Here is an 18537-nt window from a genome sequence, read left to right as displayed (position 1 = left end):
CTTTGGTGGAGCCATGGGCTGATTCAGTATAAGTCAGCTTCATGTCTTCAACCGTCTCTCCCTTGGTTATTCAAAAACATGTTCAGATTCAGATCTTCATATAGCCAGTGGCCTGGCAAGATGGACACAACAACTTCATAATCATGCATAGTGACCCACCAAGGTCTCTGTAACTTCCTGCTTTTGATGTCTGCCGAGGTTCACATCATCATTTGCATCCGTGGGAGCAGAAATGAAAATTACCCTTTATGCATAACTAGTCAATGACAGTGGCAGAGTTTAATGCTCGTAGCTGGTGTGCATTGTACTGTTTATATTTTTTTTGCTTCTCCTATCCTTTGATATAAATAGGAAGTTCTCCAAGGGTTTCCAGTGCTATCAAAAAAGATATTATAGCATTGGAAAAGGGCAACTGCAATGATTATGGGCACACCATCCCTATGAAGAAAGGGTTAAAGAGGTTAGGGCTCTTTAGCTTGGAGAAATGCCAATTGAGGGGTGACATGATAGAGGTTTGCGGAATTATGCATGGGATAGAGAAGATAGAGAAAGAAGTACTTTCCTCCCTTTCTCATAATACAAGAACTCAATGAAATTAATGTGCTTAGATAAAAGGAAGGACTTCTTCCTCCAAAGAGTAATTAACACATGGAATTCGCAGCCTCAGGAAGTGGTGGCAGCAGTACAAGCACAGATAGTTTCAAGAAGGGAAAGATAAACATATGAGATAGAGGTCCATCAATTGCTATTAACCACTAGGTATATGGAACCCTGTGTCGGGGCAGTGATGCTCTGTACTCTTGGTGCTTGGGAGGCAACAGTGGGAGGGCTTCTGGAGTTCTGGCCTCACTGGAGGACCTCCTGATGGCACCTGGGTTTTGGCCACTGTGTGACAACAGTGTTGAACTGGATGGGCCGTAGGCCTGATCCAACATGGCTTCTCTTATGTTCTTAATAAAAGGTTCTTTCATTGTAGGACCGTGTTTCTAGTCCCTGTTGATTTGGTTGCTTTGTGATTTACCCAAGCTTTAAAACCAGGAGGCTGTAGCTTTGAGGCCGCAGTCCAGTCAATGGACCCAAATTGAACATATCTGAGCCTGCAGTAGAGAGGGATGATGAGCAGATGCAACATTTCCTTCCTGTACTGCCGCAAGTATTTGTTTTGTAAAAATGACAAGCTGGCGCAAAAATAACACTCTGGTAATTTCTTGCATAAACAGCCATCAGTGGCCTATGTACACACTACACCGGGCTTACCTTCAGGCTGGGAAGAAAGGAAAGATGCAAAGGGACGTACTTATTACGTCAATCATAACAATCGAACCACAACTTGGACTCGGCCCATCATGCAGGTATGGCGCTTGCTGTTTAGAGAAAAATGATAGAACCTCTTGTGTCTTCCATTGCACAGTTTCCTCGCGGCTTTCAGAAGCGAAATCCTTTTTTGGGGGGGAAAACTGTTCTTTTGGGGAGATTATTTATTTTCATTGAAAAGATGCGCATTGACTAACGCAGAGTTGGGTTGAGCCGCTTAGCACTTGCCCATGGCAGTTTCGCTGTGCATCCCGAACCCAAATGGTGACACACATCCACCCTTAATTTCCTTATTATTAAAGGTGTGTCAGTGCAATCTGGTGGTATGCTAAGAGGTAACTGGATGAAGAAGGGCACAGTTGGCTGTTTCCGTTTCCCTAGCTGAAGCTCCAGTTGGTAGGAAATCATGACCTTTTCTCTGCTGATCCGTTCAAGTGTATCCTTGAGAGTCATTAACTGTAGTTAACAAGCCAGTCCCAGCACTTCCTATGTCGTGCTCCTCTCCCAATCAATGTGCCCCAGCATCGTAGTTCAGCAGCACCCTGCTTAAGCATAAACAGTGTTTCCTGTAAACCAGGATCTAAGACCACATTTTGAAGTAGGTTTCAAAGGGGAAGGGCTGTGGCTCAGTAGGAGAACCTCTGCTTTGCACGCAGAAGGTCCCGGGTTCAATCTCTGCCATCTCCAGTTAAAAAGGACCAGGCAATCACTAATGTAAAAGACTTAACATCCTGGAGAGCCTCTGGCAGTGCAGGCAGAGAAATACTGACCTTGATGGACCAAGGGTCTGGTTCAGTATAAGGCAGTTTCAGGTGTGCTTAGCATAAGTGATGATGAACGATTAAGCCACAAGTCAACAGGCTTGAAACAAGGGAATCGTAAGCTGATTAGACCCCAGGTAAGAAAGCAGCAACATGATCATCAGGAGCATGGAGTGGCAGCTCCCTATAGAGAAGTCTGGAAGCAAGCTGGATTAATCAAGGAAAGGCTGCAGCACAGTGATTGAATGTGTGCTTTGCATATAGGAGACACCGCGTTAAACGCCTGTCATTCCCAGGTACTGGGGCAGACTTGTCTCTGCATGAGACCCTAGAGCAATTGATAAGTGTAGACACTACTGAAGGATCAGGAGATTGACTCAAAACAGGGGTGGCCAAGGGTAGCTCTCCAGATGTTTTTGCCTACAACTCCCATCAGCCCCAGCCATTGGCCGTACTGGCTGGGGCTGATGGGAGTTGTAGGCAAAAGAACATCTGGAGAGCTACCGTTGGCCACCCCTGACTTAAGAGGAAGGCAGCTTCATGTATCCTACAATCAAGGCCGGCCCTGCCACTAGGCAAACTAGACAATTGCCTAGGGCGCCAGCCTTCTGGGGGTGCCAAATTGGGTGCCCCCCATGTGACTTGGTGACGTTATCAGTGCAGGGGGCACCCGAAGTTAGCCTTGCTTAGGGTGCAAGACAGTCTAGGGCCAGTCCTGCCTACAATGATTTTTGGCAATTAGCTATTAGAGGTTCTTTCACTGGGAGGGGGGGGTCTCTCTAGAGGGTTGGCACTGTTCGTACAATAGAAGGCTGGGTGGACACAAGTGCCTGTGATTGAGCATTTATGTGTTGCAAAATCTTGGGGCGGTGAGGGGGGGGGGTTATAGCATTTATAAGTAGTAAAAATGCCCATTCCTACTCACTTTAGCAGCACCTGGTCACTTCTCCTGGTTGTAGGGAGAGTCTTCTTTGCTAACGTAACAAGGAAAAGTTGGGCTCTGTCCAGAAGTGACGTGTAGCTAATATTAAATTGACTCCTACAAAAGTTGGGTGCAGGTGCACTCTTAGGTAAACAGGAAGCACCCTAAATGCTTCCAAGATACCTAAAAGTATGCCAGCACCTGAACTTCCTGGTTTCTAACAACCTACTGTTACTCAGTAGACCCATTACCGGAGAAGCATAAGTTGTATTTTTTTTTCTTTTCCTTCTTGATTATATATAAACTGGTCCTAATTCTTTGCGGATCTTTGTAAAAGTAGCAATGGATCAACCACACTCTTGGATGCTTCATCACCAGCCTTTAAAAAAAACCTCATAAATAATGCTAAAACAAACTTTTTGGGATGTATTGGGGACGCAGTTTAAAAGCAGGGCTTTTGCTATGTGACAGTGAGTGTTGTTTCTAGGCAGGAACGTGGTATTAAAAACGTTAACTTCTTTTGCAATTCACTGAACTGTACCGCTTGGAGGTATTTTACCGTGACAGAGCACAGCCACGGAAAAGCACATAGCTAATTTGTGTTTGCCTCAAATAGCTTGCCGAAGATGGTGCCACGGGGTCGACGTCAAACAGTAGCAACCACCTAAGTGAGCCTCAGATAAGACGCCCTCGTAGCCTCAGTTCTCCCACAGTAACCTTATCTGCACCACTCGAGGTGAGAAATGTTATCCCCCTCGACAAGCAAGGCTTGCCTTCTTCCTGGATTTCCATTCCTTTCTTCTTTCTCGTCCTCTGCATCTTCTTTACTGTTTTTCTGGCTGGCATATCATCCTTTTGCAAGCAGGGCCCAGTTCTCTGACCAAGATTTGAAAGTGAGGGGCTCAGTGCACCATGAGGAGGGTGCCGACACTCCATAGGCAATTGCCTTGCTCCTAGCTGTCAGCTGCATGGTTGGTGACAACCATCCCTTCTTGGGTTCCTTCCACCAACAGCTAGGTACAGGAGGGCTGACAAAATACTTGGGAACCAGCCCCGTTTGCAATCACTTCTTCTTGCTTTGTAAAAATCATGTCCCTCTCAGCAATCTTTATTTTGACCCATGACAATGCTTTTATTGTTCTGTCCAACTGTAACGCTTAAGAACTTGTAAGATTGTGATGCTATCCTCTTTCCTGTTTCTTGTCTTTCACTGTCCATGTGCATTTGTAATAGCTTTGTGTGGCCATCATGTAATAGCATTGATTTAGAAATATTTGTAAGACTGGAGTTGTGTTTCATGCACTGCTGAGAGGGTGGTGAACAGCAAATCTCAAATTTGACGGGTTTCTATTTTCAATAGAATTTATTTCACTTTGGTATGTGAAGCTAAAATCAGAACTGTGGGGTCTATAATATTCACTGCAAACATTTTACTTGGATTTGCGGGGGTGGGTGGGGGCGTAAGACTTGAACGAGGGAAAATGAATATTTCAAGCCCAGCTGTGTATAAACGTAGAGATCTCAAATATAAATGGCAAGCTCGGTATCTCCAGTGTGAGCTGCATAAGCGAACGTTCTGCCTTTTTTTGAAAATCTTTGCTGTGCAGGGAGAAATTTCCCCACTGAAAAGCAGTCCTCTGAAGAATGAACTCCCCCAGTAGAAATGCACATGAGAATGTTCTTTGGATTTGTTTGATGCCCCATATGGAGCCTTGCTGCTATCTAGCTCAGTGCTTTCTTGGAAGTCCCCCTTCAGCTGCTCTTCTGTGCCGTCTTCCTACTTCCCTTCACATGTTCATTGCAGAGAAATTGTTTGTATCATCATACATATCATGAAGCTCTAAAACCCTAGATGCATATGAGGGGGGAAAAGCTTACCTCCTTATCCAGCTGGTGAATGTCACTTACATTTCAGTTATGTCATCTGTCATCCGGCTGGTGAATGTCACTGTTAAAGAGCTGAAGAAAATGTTCTTCCAGTTGTGATCCTAAGCCTACACAGAAATAATTCCCACTGAATTGTATAGAACTTACTCTCTAGAAATTGTATTTTTGGATTGCAGCGTTTAGATTTTTACTAAAATCAAATCTGTGATGGCTCAGCAGGAAAGAGGGAGAATATTAGTTTTCAGTAATTAAATGTTTGAACCTGGAGTAAATTAATAATAACCAGAAATGAAGCAGAAATTGAAGCTGGAAGTAGCAGTCGGTGAAGTGGTGTGAGAGCAGAGAGGCAAGACACCAGATATTGAAACTAAATAATAACTTTAAACTGAACATCATGTTGCAGCTCAGTGCAATAAATTGAAAAGAGGGGAAAATATGCCAGCCAATAGTGGCAAAGTCAAATATACAAAAGTCATATACCAACAAACTCCCCTATTTAATATTACAATTACTTGAATTATTACCTATGAAGCAATAATTAATTCAAGTAATTGAAACAGAGGTGGAATTCTAGCACAACTGAAGTTCAGCCTCAAATACACCAGCAAATTCAGGGGTGGAATTCTAGCAGGAGCTCCTTTGCATATTAGGCCACACACCCCTGATGTAGCCAATCCTCCAAGAGCTTACAAGGCTCTTTTTTGTAAGCTCTTGGAGGATTGGCTACATCAGGGGTGTGTGGCCTAATATACAAAGGAGATCCTGCTACAAAAAAAAGCCTTGGTTAAGAGTGTTGGATTACTATCTGGAGGACCAGGGTTCAAATCCCCACTCATGCCGCGGAAGCTCACCGAGTGACCTCAGGCCAGTCACACGCTCTCAGCCTGACCTACCTCACAGGGTTGTTGTGAGGATAAAATGGAGGAGAGGAAAGTAGTGTAAGCCGCTTTGGGTCCCCATTGATGAGAAAGGCATGGTGTGAATGAATGAAATAATAAATAAAGCCCTGTCAGGTGGGTTAATCTGAACAAGAACAACAGGCCCAAAGTCAACCACCAAGCTTCCATGGCAGACTGGGGATCTGAAAGCACTATTCCTAGATCCTAGCCCAGGGGTGGCTAAACTTGTTTAACGTAAGGGCCACTTAGAATAAACGTCAGATGTTTGAGAGCTAGAAGAGAGGAAGAAGTGGGAAAAGTGACTTTAAATGCATTCTTCTAGTCACTGGCTGGCTTGGCTTGATTTACAAATTCACAGATTGTTTCACAAATGCTTTCTCCAAGCCAGCCAATGGAGCAGTGGGGTCTTCAAGAGCGACACAATATGTGCAGAAGAGCCACGTGTGGTTGCTGAGTCACAGTTTGGCCACCCCTGTCCTAGTCCAGCGCACGCTAGCCACTGGGCCATGTTGGCTCCATGGGGATACTCAGCCAGGTTTTCTTTTTCAAGCACTGGGCCTGAGACCACAAGCCCTCATAGCAGGCAAATCACCTCTCCCATTGTATCATGTCTATCATATCCTTCCCTTCGTTAGCACATCCATAAAAGCCATCAAAGTGCATGACATGTGGTCTTTGGCTTTAAATGCACACACAAAAGCAGATGCGTTCCTCATCCATGCTTGTGACGTGTACATTCCAATATGTCCTTCCTTATCACTGCTGATAGGTCTCCTCATCCTCTGCTTCCGTTTCCAAACCCTGCTTACGTCTCATAGTCTTCTCCACCATTCTTGCTTTTCTATCGTAACTCTCCTTCTGATAACTCTACCAAATGTTTTTACGGTCTGTGAATGATTCCATATGTGGATACTGAGGAAGGGGTGAGGAGGAGGGACAGTGGCTCAGTGGTGGAGCATCTGCTTGTTAAGCAGAAGGTCCCAGGTTCAATCCCTGACATCTCCAACTAAAAAGGGTCCAGACAAGTAGGCATGAAACGCCTCAACTTGAGACCCTGGAGAGCCGCTGCCAGTCTGAGTAGATAAAACTGACTTTGATGGACCGAGGGTCTGATTCAGTATAAGGCAGCTTCATATGTTCATATGTTGGTTTCTGCAGGCCTTGAATTCAGCAGCAGCTCACAGGAACTCAGCTCCTGAACCTTTCTGATGGCCCATCTTTCCTCCTCCCTACCTACCTTGTCCATTAAATAGTAGGTGCAGCTGCATAACAATCCCTGGATTAGGAGAGCTGGCAGCCAGCCAGCCTCCAGGAGCTTTGCCACACCCCCAGCAGCCCTCATTAACCCCTGGAGAAGCCCACCCTTTCTCCACTTCTTATGTGATTTTGGGTGGAGGGTGGCTTGCTGGCCTTTTGACTGGGGGGGGGGGCGACCAAGGAGAGCCCCAGATGAGCGAGGCCTGCTTGGGCTGGCTGGATCTCTAGCCAGCCGAAGCCGGAGTCACTCGCCCAGGGCTCTCCCTTCTTGCATCAGGTTGCTTTTGGCTGGTGGCGGGGGGCAGCAGCATATGCTAATGAGTTATGCTAATGAGCTCCACCACCTATTTTTCTACAAAACGACCCTTGGGTTTTTGAGTTAAAATTGCATCTGAAGCTTTATAGCTTTATAGGCTTAAGGAAAGACAACCTGATGCTCCATTGCTTTGAAATCTCTGTGTGATGGGTTTCAGGAAAGTGAGATTTCATCCAGGGGAAAGATAGGTGGGCCATGATTGGTTCTATGAAGAGTAACACTTCCCGGGCTTTGCAGAAGGTGGTGTGTGGCCAACTTGTTCCCTTGAAGGCAAACCTGCTGAGTTTGAGGAGCAGGCTATCCAACCATATTGAGTCTAAGGACTACCATGGCCACACACCGGGTGTGCATGTATACACATCTGTGTACCTGTGATGCGTGCATCATAATGCACTAGCCAAGAACCAGTAGCTAATTTCCAAGCAAAGTAATGATAAGAGATAATGCTCGTTGTTCAGTCCTACATCCCTCTCGAAGAACTGTGTGGACCAAGGTTGCGTTCCGTTATCACTCACGTCAGGAAGATAGGGTGACGGTTGTGATGGTTAACACACCGCATCTCTCTACAGGGTGCCAAGGACTCTCCTATACGAAGAGCTGTGAAGGACACCCTTTCCAACCCGCAATCGCCACAGCCTTCACCGTACAATTCCCCCAAACCGCAGCACAAACTGACGCAAAGCTTCTTACCTCCTGGCTGGGAGATGCGGATAGCACCGAACGGCAGGCCTTTCTTCATCGATCATAACACAAAGACGACCACATGGGTAAGCTGAGTTCATCTTCTTTTGCTCTGTAGAATTGGATGCCGGAAAACAGGGAAGGGGGGAGGGAAGTGTTCAAAGAACGGAGATTTCAGCTTTTCTGCACATTTCTCCAGAACTGGGGCTCAAATTCTATTATTGTTTTCAAAGGGTGCATTCACACTACACTAAGTAATAATACGTTTTGCAACTGGATTTTTAGTGTGTAAGAATAGCAAAAATCCAGTTGCAAAATGCATTCTTTGGTGTAGTGTGAATGCACCCAAAGATTCCTTTTCAGAGTGCAGCTGCTGGGGTGCCTTTTCAAATGGGGGTGGATGGTGCAAAGAGAGAGGGGCTTTTAACTCTGTCTTCCTTTGCCTTTTTCCCACTGGAAAGATCAATCCTGCCCCCCTCCCAATTGCTTGGTACTCTTGCTGGAGAAAATTCCTATTTTTTCTCCTCCAGCAAGCAGGGCTTTTTTGTAGTAGGAACTCCTTTGCATATTAGGCCACACACCCTGATGTAGCCAATCCTCTATAAGCTTACAGGGCTGTTAGCATAGGGCCTACTGTAAGCTCCAGGAGGATTGGCTGCATCAGGGGTGTGTGGCCTAATATGCAAAGGAGTTCCTGCTACAAAAAAAAGTCCTTCCAGCAAGCAGATGAGCAGTGAGGGGTCCCCCCCCCCGCACCCAGAAAAATGACAGGGGAATGAAGTGATAAAGACCCCTTCCCTAACATTCTTCAGAGAGCCAGTTTGGTGTAGTGGTTAAGTGTGCGGACTCTTATCTGGGAGAACCGGGTTTGATTCTGCACTCCTCCACTTTCACCTGCTGAAATGGCCTTGGGTCAGCCATAGCTCTGACAGAGGTTGTCCTTGAAAGGGCAGCTGCTGTGAGTGTCCTCCCAGTCCCACCCACCTCACAGGGTGTCTATTGTGGGGGAGGAAGATAAAGGAGCTTGTGAACCGCTCTGAGACTCTGAGATTCGGCATGAAGAGCGGGATATAAATCCAATATCATCTTCTTCATCATCATCATCTTGAGAAAGCTACCCAAGTGGGTAACACCCAGAAAAGGCAAAAAAAAAAGTCTCCATGAATGATCATAGAAGAAAAAGTAATTTGAACCTAAATCATCCTCCACTAAAGGGGTGATCCACTTGCATACAACTGTTAGATATAATTGCCCCCCCCAAGTCGGAATAAAGAGGCGGACACAATTATATTGGTGAAACTGTGGGCCACTTTATTTAATAACACTGCAACAGCAAGGGCAACCGAACTGCGGCCAGGTCAGGGCCAGGGATCTCCTCAGACCGCTCCCCTGCCTTTTTCAGCGGGCGAGAGACCCGGCCCCCTGGCCGGAGCTGTGTGTCACAGCTCTCGTCAGGCAGGCCCAGCAGGGAGGCTCGCACCGGAGGGCCCAGACACCAGACGCGAGTCTCAGCAAAAGGCACCCATCCAATCGAGTCTCCAGGACAGTCTGCATTCACACACCTCGGGCCACACCCAAAGGTTGATCCTGCCAGACATCTAACTCTCCAAACAGGGGAGGCTAACCGGTCCTTCCCAGGCCGCATGGTGCCATAAACCCTGTAAAACCTGCCTGAAAAGTGACCAATCTATACAAGGCACCAACCCGAGGCCAATTCCTCAATCCACTGATATGCTATGCAGGGTAGGCAAAAAACACCCCACAGTCACCAGCCAAATAGCCGAGGAGTAAAAAATTCCTACCTGGCCCCTCATAAAAGAGGCGACCAGCAAATGCCTACATAACAAACAGGGCGGGCGGGAGGGCCAAGCACCCGAAGAGGACTGAAGAGGGCAGAAGCGGAGACTTCCGAGCAAGTGCGGAAGCCCCGCCCCTCCCAGACGCGCTGAAAGCACACCGAACAGTCCGCTCTCCCTCCGGGGGGGGGGGCAAAATCTCCCCGGCAGCCACGCCACAATGCAGCGGGCTGCCGGAGGCTCCATTCTGTTATACAGCTAGATTCCAAGTCCATTTGCACCTTAGACACCAGCAAGATTTTGGGGTTATGATTCTCAAAACCTCACACCCCTAAAATTGTATTACTCTCTGAGATGCTGCTGGGCCCAAATCCTAGCTGTTCTACTTCAGACCGAGATGGCTGTCCTGTGAAATAATTTAGTGCCCTCTCCTTCAGTCTTTAATGGTTCTCTTCTCCTGTTTTTGTACAGGTGTAGAATCAGATTGCAACAGTTGCTTCTTTGTCTCTCATTGTCAAACTCTAATGCTGGAACTCTGGTCATAGGGTGCTTTCACACACACTAAATAACACACTTTGGAACTGGATTTTTACCATGTAAAAAATAGCAAAATCCACTTGCAAACAGTTGCCGTGTGAAAACACCCATAGTATTGCATTTGGTTTTTGTTTGGTTTTTAATTTGAGCTGGAAATAACTAGTTTCTTTGCTTAGTAGCATTATAATTTTATGATAATGCAGTCACCATACATAGTGTTTTTGAACCATGTCAGCAAGAACCAAAGATTGCTTCCTGTCCCAAGGATCCTGCAGTCCATTCCATGTTTATTAGCTTGCAAAAAAAAAAACCTGCTGTAATTGGGCCCTAGGCTATTTAGTGCTCTCTAAATCAAGCTGTCTAGATCATTAGAGCCCTGTAGTGCAGAGTGGTGAGCCGCAGTACTGCAGTGCAAGCTCTGCTCATGACCTGAGTTTGATCCTGGTGGAAGCTGGGTTCAGGTAGCTGGCTCAAGGTTGACTCAGCCTTCCATCCTTCTGAGGTCAGTAAAATGAGCACCCAGCTTTCTGGGGGGAAAGTGTAGATGACTGGGGAAGGCAAGGCAAACCACCCTATGAAAACAAAATGATGCGACGTCACCCCAGGGTCAGAAATGACTGGTGCTTGCACAGGAGACTGCCTTTACCTTTAGATCAAACATAGCACTTTTAATTTTGCAGGGGAGGGCAGAGCAGATGTCTTTGTAACATCCTCTTGGTGACCCACCTCTATGAGGATAAGAACATAAGAGAAGCCATGTTGGATCAGGCCAATGGCCCATCCAGTCCAACACTCTGTGTCACACAGTGGCAAAAAATTTTATATATACACACACACTGTGGCTAATAGCCACTGATGGACCTCTGCTCCATATTTTTATCTAAACCCCTCTTGAAGCTGGCTATGCTTGTGGCCGCCACCACCTCCTGTGGCAGTGAATTCCACATGTTAATCACCCTTTGGGTGAAGAAGTACTTCCTTTTATCCGTTTTAACCTGTCTGCTCAGCAATTTTATCAAATGCCCACGAGTTCTTGTATTGTGAGAAAGGGAGAAAAGTACTTCTTTCTCTACTTTCTCCATCCCATGCATTATCTTGTAAACCTCTATCATGTCACCCCGCAGTCAACGTTTCTCCAAGCTAAAGAGTCCCAAGCGTTTCAACCTTTCTTCATAGGGAAAGTGTTCCAGCTCTTTAATCATTCTAGTTGCCCTTTTCTGGACTTTCTCCAATGCTATAATATCCTTTTTGAGGTGCGGCGACCAGAACTGCACACAGTACTCCAAATGAGACCGCACCATCGATTTATACAGGGGCATTATGATACTGGCTGATTTGTTTTCAATTTCCTTCCTAATAATTCCCAGCATGGCGTTGGCCTTTTTAATTGCAAACGCACACTGTCTTTGACATTTTCCGTGAGTTATCTACCACGACCCAAGATCTTTCTCTTGGTCAGTCTCTGCCAGTTCACACCCCATCAACTTGTATTTGTAGTGTTCATTGCTGATGAGGAAAGGTCAACACTGACCTCATGTACCTAGATACATTTTGGAAATCTCTGATTGCAGCTGTAAGCTTTGCTCTCAAATTGCTGAAAAGGACACAGGTAAATCCAGGCCAATAACTTCCAACTATTAGTTGACAGGTTACGCTTTTTAAAGGTTGCTTCTCCCATGTTGTTCTTTAATGTAATCTCTTTAGAGATTGTGGCTAAGAAAGCTATTCATTCTCATCCTTCCAAATATTCTTGAGTTATTTGGCTTTCCTGGCCTTGCTTATTTCCCCAGATGTTTGTGAAACAGAGGAGTGTACATTTGTCATGCCTTGCAGGAACTTTATATAAAATTTGATTTAATGCACACAGCTGCCATGAGGAACAGTGATGGAAAGAGATGCATGCTAGGAGCAGAACCGGGCTTGACTCACCCACATAACCCGTCATTCAAGGCTTTTCAGCCACCAGGGACTTTATAGCAGCATCCATCTGTGTGCCTTATCTTTAGCAGTGAGATATTAGAATCAATGGAACTGCACCGTGACTGTGGAACTGTTGTTGTTTGAGGATATCCAAACTAGAGCCTGAATATCTTCTCACTGCCCTGTCTCTGATTCAGTTCAAACATCATGTTAAACCGTGGTTAGAATCATAGAGTTGGACAGGACCCCCAAGGTCATCTAATCCAACCCCCTACACAATGCAGGCAATTCACAAATACTTCCGCCTCCAGCGCACACCCACACCCATGACCAGAGTGAGGGCACAGGTTCATGCGGAAGCAGTTATTGAACTGAATATTCGTGCGGGAGTGTTAAATCAGTTACATATGATCAGCACAATTCCACCCTCTCCCCTTACGAAAAAAAAAATCCCTCTAAAAATAGTTGTGCACCTCGTTTTTATTAAGCTGCAAAAGCCGATGAGGCAGACATTTTGCCACAAAGTTCCGCTGCTTCCTGGAAGTGAACAATGCAGGCAATGACGTGGTGTTGATCATGACAGTCCCTTGGCATGGGTGTAAATATGACATGGGCGTGTGCCACTTTGGGAGTCCTGTTCTTACGGCAGTGCTTTTCATTACAGGAAGACCCACGATTAAAGTTCCCAGTCCACCTGAGATCGAAAGCAGCTTTAAATCCCAACGACCTGGGCCCGCTTCCTGTAAGAATTCACATTTCTGTGTTTGTACAAATGCACGCTGTTATGTTCACTTCATGCATGAGATTGTGCGCCGATGGAAAGATGTTTGCTTTGTAGAGGTAAAACGTGTTATGGTGAACAGGGATGATAATTTCCTATCCACCCTTCTGAAGTGGTCCCCTGCTCTGCAGCTTGGCTTTCCTCCCTGTCCTATTTAGCTCTGGTTCACAAAATACAACAGAGCTGAAGGTCAAACCACAGGAAACACTCTGGATTTTGGACACTCGCAGATAGTCGCTGTCAAAACAGAACCAAGCACCAGGATTTAATCAAAGCCGAGAAGGGACAGCCACACGTCAACAGGGAACATAGCTAATTTTGTACTTGCAATATCAGCCTGCGGATTGCGCGTGTGTGCACGGATGTTGTCTTGTGTTTGCTTCATAGGCCTTCGCAAATCCAGCTTAATAGTCGAGCTCCCTTTTGCAGTACAAGTGGATTGCCTGCTTTGTGGGCTGATTTGCATACGTAAATGACAGCTGTGCATTTCGGTGTGGAAAGCAAATCCCCTCTGAGAGGCAGGCAGACTAGGAAGGTTGTACTGATGAAGCCCAAAGGCCTGTTGCTTTGCATTCGCATCAGGATAAACAACAAGAGCCTGTCTCGGCGGTTCCAAGGCTGCTCTCGCACATTACGCTTATCTTACGGAAAAGCAGAGGAACATTTCAATGCAGTCAGCCATTGGTATGCTAACTGTGGTTCAGGGGCTCTGTAAGAACTCATAAGATAATGGTCACATCGCTAGAAGACAAGGCTCTCTGAAAAAGACAGTAATGTTAAGAACATCTGAAGACCCATCGTGAGATGGAGTGGTTCAAGGAATCCATTTTTCAAGACCTGAGCCAAGGCTGCTAACAGTAGGACATTTTGGAGGTCGTTAAGTCATAGGGTCGCCATAAGTCAGAAATGACTCGATGCAGGGCTTTTTTTTTTAAGAGAAAGCCCAGCAGGAACTCATTTGCATATTAGGCCACACCCCTGATGCCAAGCCAGCCAGCACTGTGTTCCTGTGCATTCCTGCTCAAAAAAGGCAAATTTATGGCAAATGACACCAACACACACACACACAAAACCACACAAGAACTCCTGACTTTGAGTCAGATCACAGGCTCATGTCCTGAGGACCATAAATTGAGAAACAACTGCCCTCCAGCCTCTCAAGATGAGGCCTTTGCCAGCCTAGATAACTGGGGAGTGGTCCTCTTAATAGAGATGGCCAGAGATTGCAACTGTGACTTTCTTCATGTGAATCATGTGCTGTGTTTCTCTCCCTAGTATTACCTACTGGGGTGACGTCCTGTTGCAGGTGCTTTTGCCTTCCCCCCACCCCCAGTGGAATCCATGCGACTAAGCTTGCCAGTCCCCAGGCTGGGGAAGGGATCCCCCAATTTTGTGGGCTTCAGCCTGCCGCTGGCCAGTTGACCAGCAGGGGAACCCCCCACCCCAAACAGCTATCCCCATGCATTGCTGGCATCTCTCTTAGTCTTGTTCTGCCTTTGCCTGTTCCAATATCATTGATATGGACTCAGAGTCGTCAGTCTGGGCCTGTCCAGGCACTAGTATTTCCCCTGGTTCTCCACTTCTCACCTCCTGACTAGCTGTGCTTAATGCGAAATGGATAAGAGACAAACCCGGACTTTGACTACAGCTCAGAATCTCCACATCCATTGAATAGATCTGGGTACGAATACTTTCCATGCTCATGTTCTTATATCAGAGAAAATTTCTCACGAGAGATCTTCTGTGAGTGGAAATTGTCACATTGGAAAGCAGTTTGCAGACTGCTGAACAAACGACATTGTTCCTTCTTTTTGGACACAGAGTACGGCTCTCTATGAGCGCCTTCTGTATTCTTTCTGAATGTTGCAGGCACATTTCTTGTAATTGGTCCCAGAATAATTTCCCAACCCAGCAGGTTATTTTGTTGTTGTTGGTGGTGGTGATGATGTAGAAAGCCAGTATATAAGGAAACTTCCCTACTTGCAGTTGTCTCGCAGTTCATTCAGTGAAGGGAAATGTTGGTTGGCTTTTTCTCTAAGAGCCCTCTTTGGAACAGCAGAAGCTCCATGAGCATACCATGAGCATTCCTAGTCTTGATCAAAATCTTAAAATGGCATCTCTTTAAAAAGCACCATCCTAACCAGAGGTGCAACCTCCTAAGCCTCTTGGCTTCCGTGGACCTGGAACAGGGATCACCAATCTATGTGAGCCTGCTGGAACATTTGGAATTCTGACGTGACATGGTGGGCACAGCAACAAAATGGCCGCCTCAAAATGATTGCCACAGGAGGCAGAGCCAGCCTTTGCGTGAGGCAGCAGGCACTGAACCATCTCAGGCTCCCTTGCTTTCTGATACCTGTCCAGTGCTCAGATACTGATTGTTATAGAGCACTTGTGTACAACAGGGTACCATCGCCATCTGATTAAAAACTATTACAATTCAGGCTACTTACCGTCGCCTGTAAAATGTTGAAGGACATTGGGTTATTAGTGTTTTAGTGCTGTCTTATTTTAAATCATTTAACTGTTTGATGGTTGGATTTTATTTTATTGTGATCTTGTTTACGTTGTCACCCCCCCTCCCCCCGATCCCACTTGTGGGGTAGGGTGGGATATAAGTTTAATAAATAAATAAAATGATTGCCGCACAGCCCCATAGCTAGGGGCCACGTGGGGAGGCAGCTGTGGGGGGGCCATGGGGGAGGGACCCTTTAAATCATGCAGGAGGCTGGTGATTGCTTCTGCTGCCCCTCCTGTGTGATTTGGATCCCACCAATCAGTTGATTTGTGGACCCTGTGAATGGCATGGGAGGGGCTTCAATTAAAATCCTGCAGGAGGGAGAGGGGCAGTCTGGGGGTGAGGGGTCCTCCAAAACTGTCAGGGGACCAAATCCCATGGGCCCCTGGTTAGCTACGGGCCTGTTGCCGCAGCTTAACTCAAGTCACATAGTGTAGATCCTTGCGCCCTGATAGCAGCTGTTGCCAGAGCAACATTTAAAAAAAAAAATCTGCACAGCCCATGAAATCTCTAGTGGTCAATTAGAACCCTGCTAGGCAAAAATCCCACCTGGCCCCCACCAAAAACACTTGGGGGATCTACGTTATACATAGTATACCCTGTTTTAGCCAGTATGGTCGACTGCTCTGATGCACCTAAGGTGCATAGACTCTTGAATGATTTTTCTATCAATGTTACTGAGAGGTCAGCCAAGTTTCTGTACTCTGCTCTAAAGTCCCGCCAAAGGATATCACAGAAATAATTTCTGTTCATACAAGTGTACATGAAAGTTGTGTTTCTATCCTGTTTTATACTATATTAATCTGTACTGTTATTTTAATGCCAATAAAGGCTGACTTGACTTGACATGGGGGGGAGGGGGGAACCAGAGAACAGGACAGTGGATGCCATGGCAACCACGGGCACCACATCGGGGACCCCTCCAATCCCCAACCTCAAAGTACATAACTCTGCCCAGGATGGCAGTGTTCCATTTTCAGACAAGGGTAATACAGGAATTTACGACAATACGTAATACGACAAGGGTAATTTACTGTTTTAACGGTGTAATTTGTTGTATTTTAAATCTAAAACCTATGTTAGTTCTTATGTGCTGTAAGCCGCCCTGAGCCACTTTGGTGGGAAGGGCGGGATATAAATTGAAATAAACTGAAACTGAAACGGGAAGGGAGGGAGAGAAGATACTTTTCCTGCTTTGAAGATTAATATTTTCAGCTGCTGATGTTTTGTTTTCTGTCGTTTGTTCTCTTTATTACAGCCTGGTTGGGAGGAAAGGATACATTTGGATGGAAGAACATTTTATATAGATCATAGTAAGTAAGCCATGCAGGCTCTACAGCCAGTAGGTGAAGGGAGGTAATGCAATATTGAAGTGAAAGCTTTGTAATTTTACTCTTCATTTAGGAAGCCAGGTGTTGATATGTGGCGACATTCATACCCGAGACTTAGTGCCCTCTTACGGTACTGTATGATTCACCAAAAGCTTGCTTTTAATTGGCTCATCAAGCTTTGTCCCGATTTGATCTTGTGAAGCATTAACATTTCTTCTTTTGTGGTTGTTTTTCGTTGAACTTTTTTATTATTTATTTATTTGGTGTTGTGGATGGATCCCATGGCTTCTATGCACTTCTATTAATAAATGAAAGCACAGCCTAGGAATAGAAAATAAGATGAGAAATCAAATGGATGTAGCCACGAGTCTTATCTGTGCAAGGCAGCGGAAGAAGATACTTTCGATAGAACCGTTTCCCCCCTGAAATTATTAAAAAAAATAAATAAATAAAAGAAAAAATAAAAGAAAGAAAAGGGCTTGGGGCAATGCCAGTTCTGACCTTATTTTCTATTTGTGGCATGTTTCTCTTGCACCCACCCTGTTAATCTCTATCCACTTCTGTCCCTTGAAGTTCCAGTGTAAATGATGTTTCATTGTAGACATGTCCTTTGACAAGCACCTCTGACCAAGTGTGTGGGTCTTTGTTGTGTTTTGACTACCCAATGGCAATAGAAAATGATTTGTTCAGATGGGAGTGTTTGTGAATTGTCGTAAATGCACATATTCCTCATTAAACCAGATGCACATATTCCTCATTAAACGCAGGGCAAGCGAGAGGGGGAAGGCGCATTGAGTCTGTAAAATTAACCTTATAGAAATCAATGCACCAGTGTTGTAACCGCTCCTTTCCTGGAATCTCTGTAGAATTAACCTTTAGAACGATCATTAGTGGCATTAATATATCAGAGGGTTAATTTGTGGGGGGGGGGAGAAAACCCTGCCTGTGTGAAGTAATTTACGGATTTGCAAATGCATGAGTAGCTTTTAAGTAGTATCATGACTTTAAAGTAAGGAATGGAACGGATGATAATTCTCTGGTGAGCGCCAGCTTGATCCATGAAAAGAGCTCTTCTGGAATTAACAAAGAAGTGCCTGAAATTCTCCACTGAGCATTCCTTTGGGAAGTCACAGAGTACAATAGCTAGGAGTTCAAACGCTTTCATTGGCTACATCACTGTTTCCACGTTTGGCTCCCCAGGCTTAAAAAGAGTGAGCCTGGGCATCCAGGTCTGCAGCATGCGACATTATGCCGGCAGGAAATGCTGCGTCTAATGCATTTAATTTCCACTGTTGCAGATTTGAAGATGCCATTTCTGTCTCAGCCACGCAAATGTTTATGTTTGTTCTGAGCAAACTTAGGAGTGGGGGGGGGAAGCACACACAGTGCGTTCCAGCCCTACTTGCAATTAAAAATGACCGCAAACCCGCCCAAAGTCATAGCTGTAAGACATCTAGTATACAAGACCAATTTAGCAAGGCTGCCAGCTAGGTCTTTTTTGTAGCAGGAACTCCTTTGCATATCAGGCCACAACTCCCTGATGTAGCCAATCCTTCAAGAGCTTACAGTAGGTTCTGTAATAAGAGCCCTGTAAGCTCTTGGAGGATTGGCTGCATA

The 18537-nt window shown here is 45.6% G+C and overlaps 1 protein-coding gene across 9 annotated transcripts in view; it reads left to right on the top strand.

Annotated features, from left to right (window-relative positions):
• The window catches only part of NEDD4L (NEDD4 like E3 ubiquitin protein ligase), a 415196-nt gene that overhangs the window by 348765 nt on the left and 47894 nt on the right, over positions 1-18537 (top strand). For 4 of the 9 annotated variants that reach the window (XM_060236125.1, XM_060236124.1, XM_060236118.1 and 1 more), the window contains 5 exons: positions 1221-1352; positions 3614-3733; positions 7926-8123; positions 12955-13032; positions 16848-16902. In XM_060236125.1, the coding sequence (XP_060092108.1) occupies positions 1221-1352; positions 3614-3733; positions 7926-8123; positions 12955-13032; positions 16848-16902 (583 nt within the window). Of the gene's footprint in view, positions 1-1220; positions 1353-3613; positions 3734-7925; positions 8124-12954; positions 13033-16847; positions 16903-16993; positions 17051-18537 lie in introns of all 9 variants that reach the window. The other 5 variants (XM_060236122.1, XM_060236116.1, XM_060236119.1 and 2 more) reach the window with 3 other exon arrangements.

The sequence above is a fragment of the Heteronotia binoei genome, chromosome 4 (genome assembly GCF_032191835.1).
Source record: "Heteronotia binoei isolate CCM8104 ecotype False Entrance Well chromosome 4, APGP_CSIRO_Hbin_v1, whole genome shotgun sequence".
Lineage (NCBI taxonomy): Eukaryota > Metazoa > Chordata > Lepidosauria > Squamata > Gekkonidae > Heteronotia > Heteronotia binoei.
Note: the sequence above shows the minus strand (reverse complement) of the source record. Positions and strands in the feature narration are given on the sequence as shown.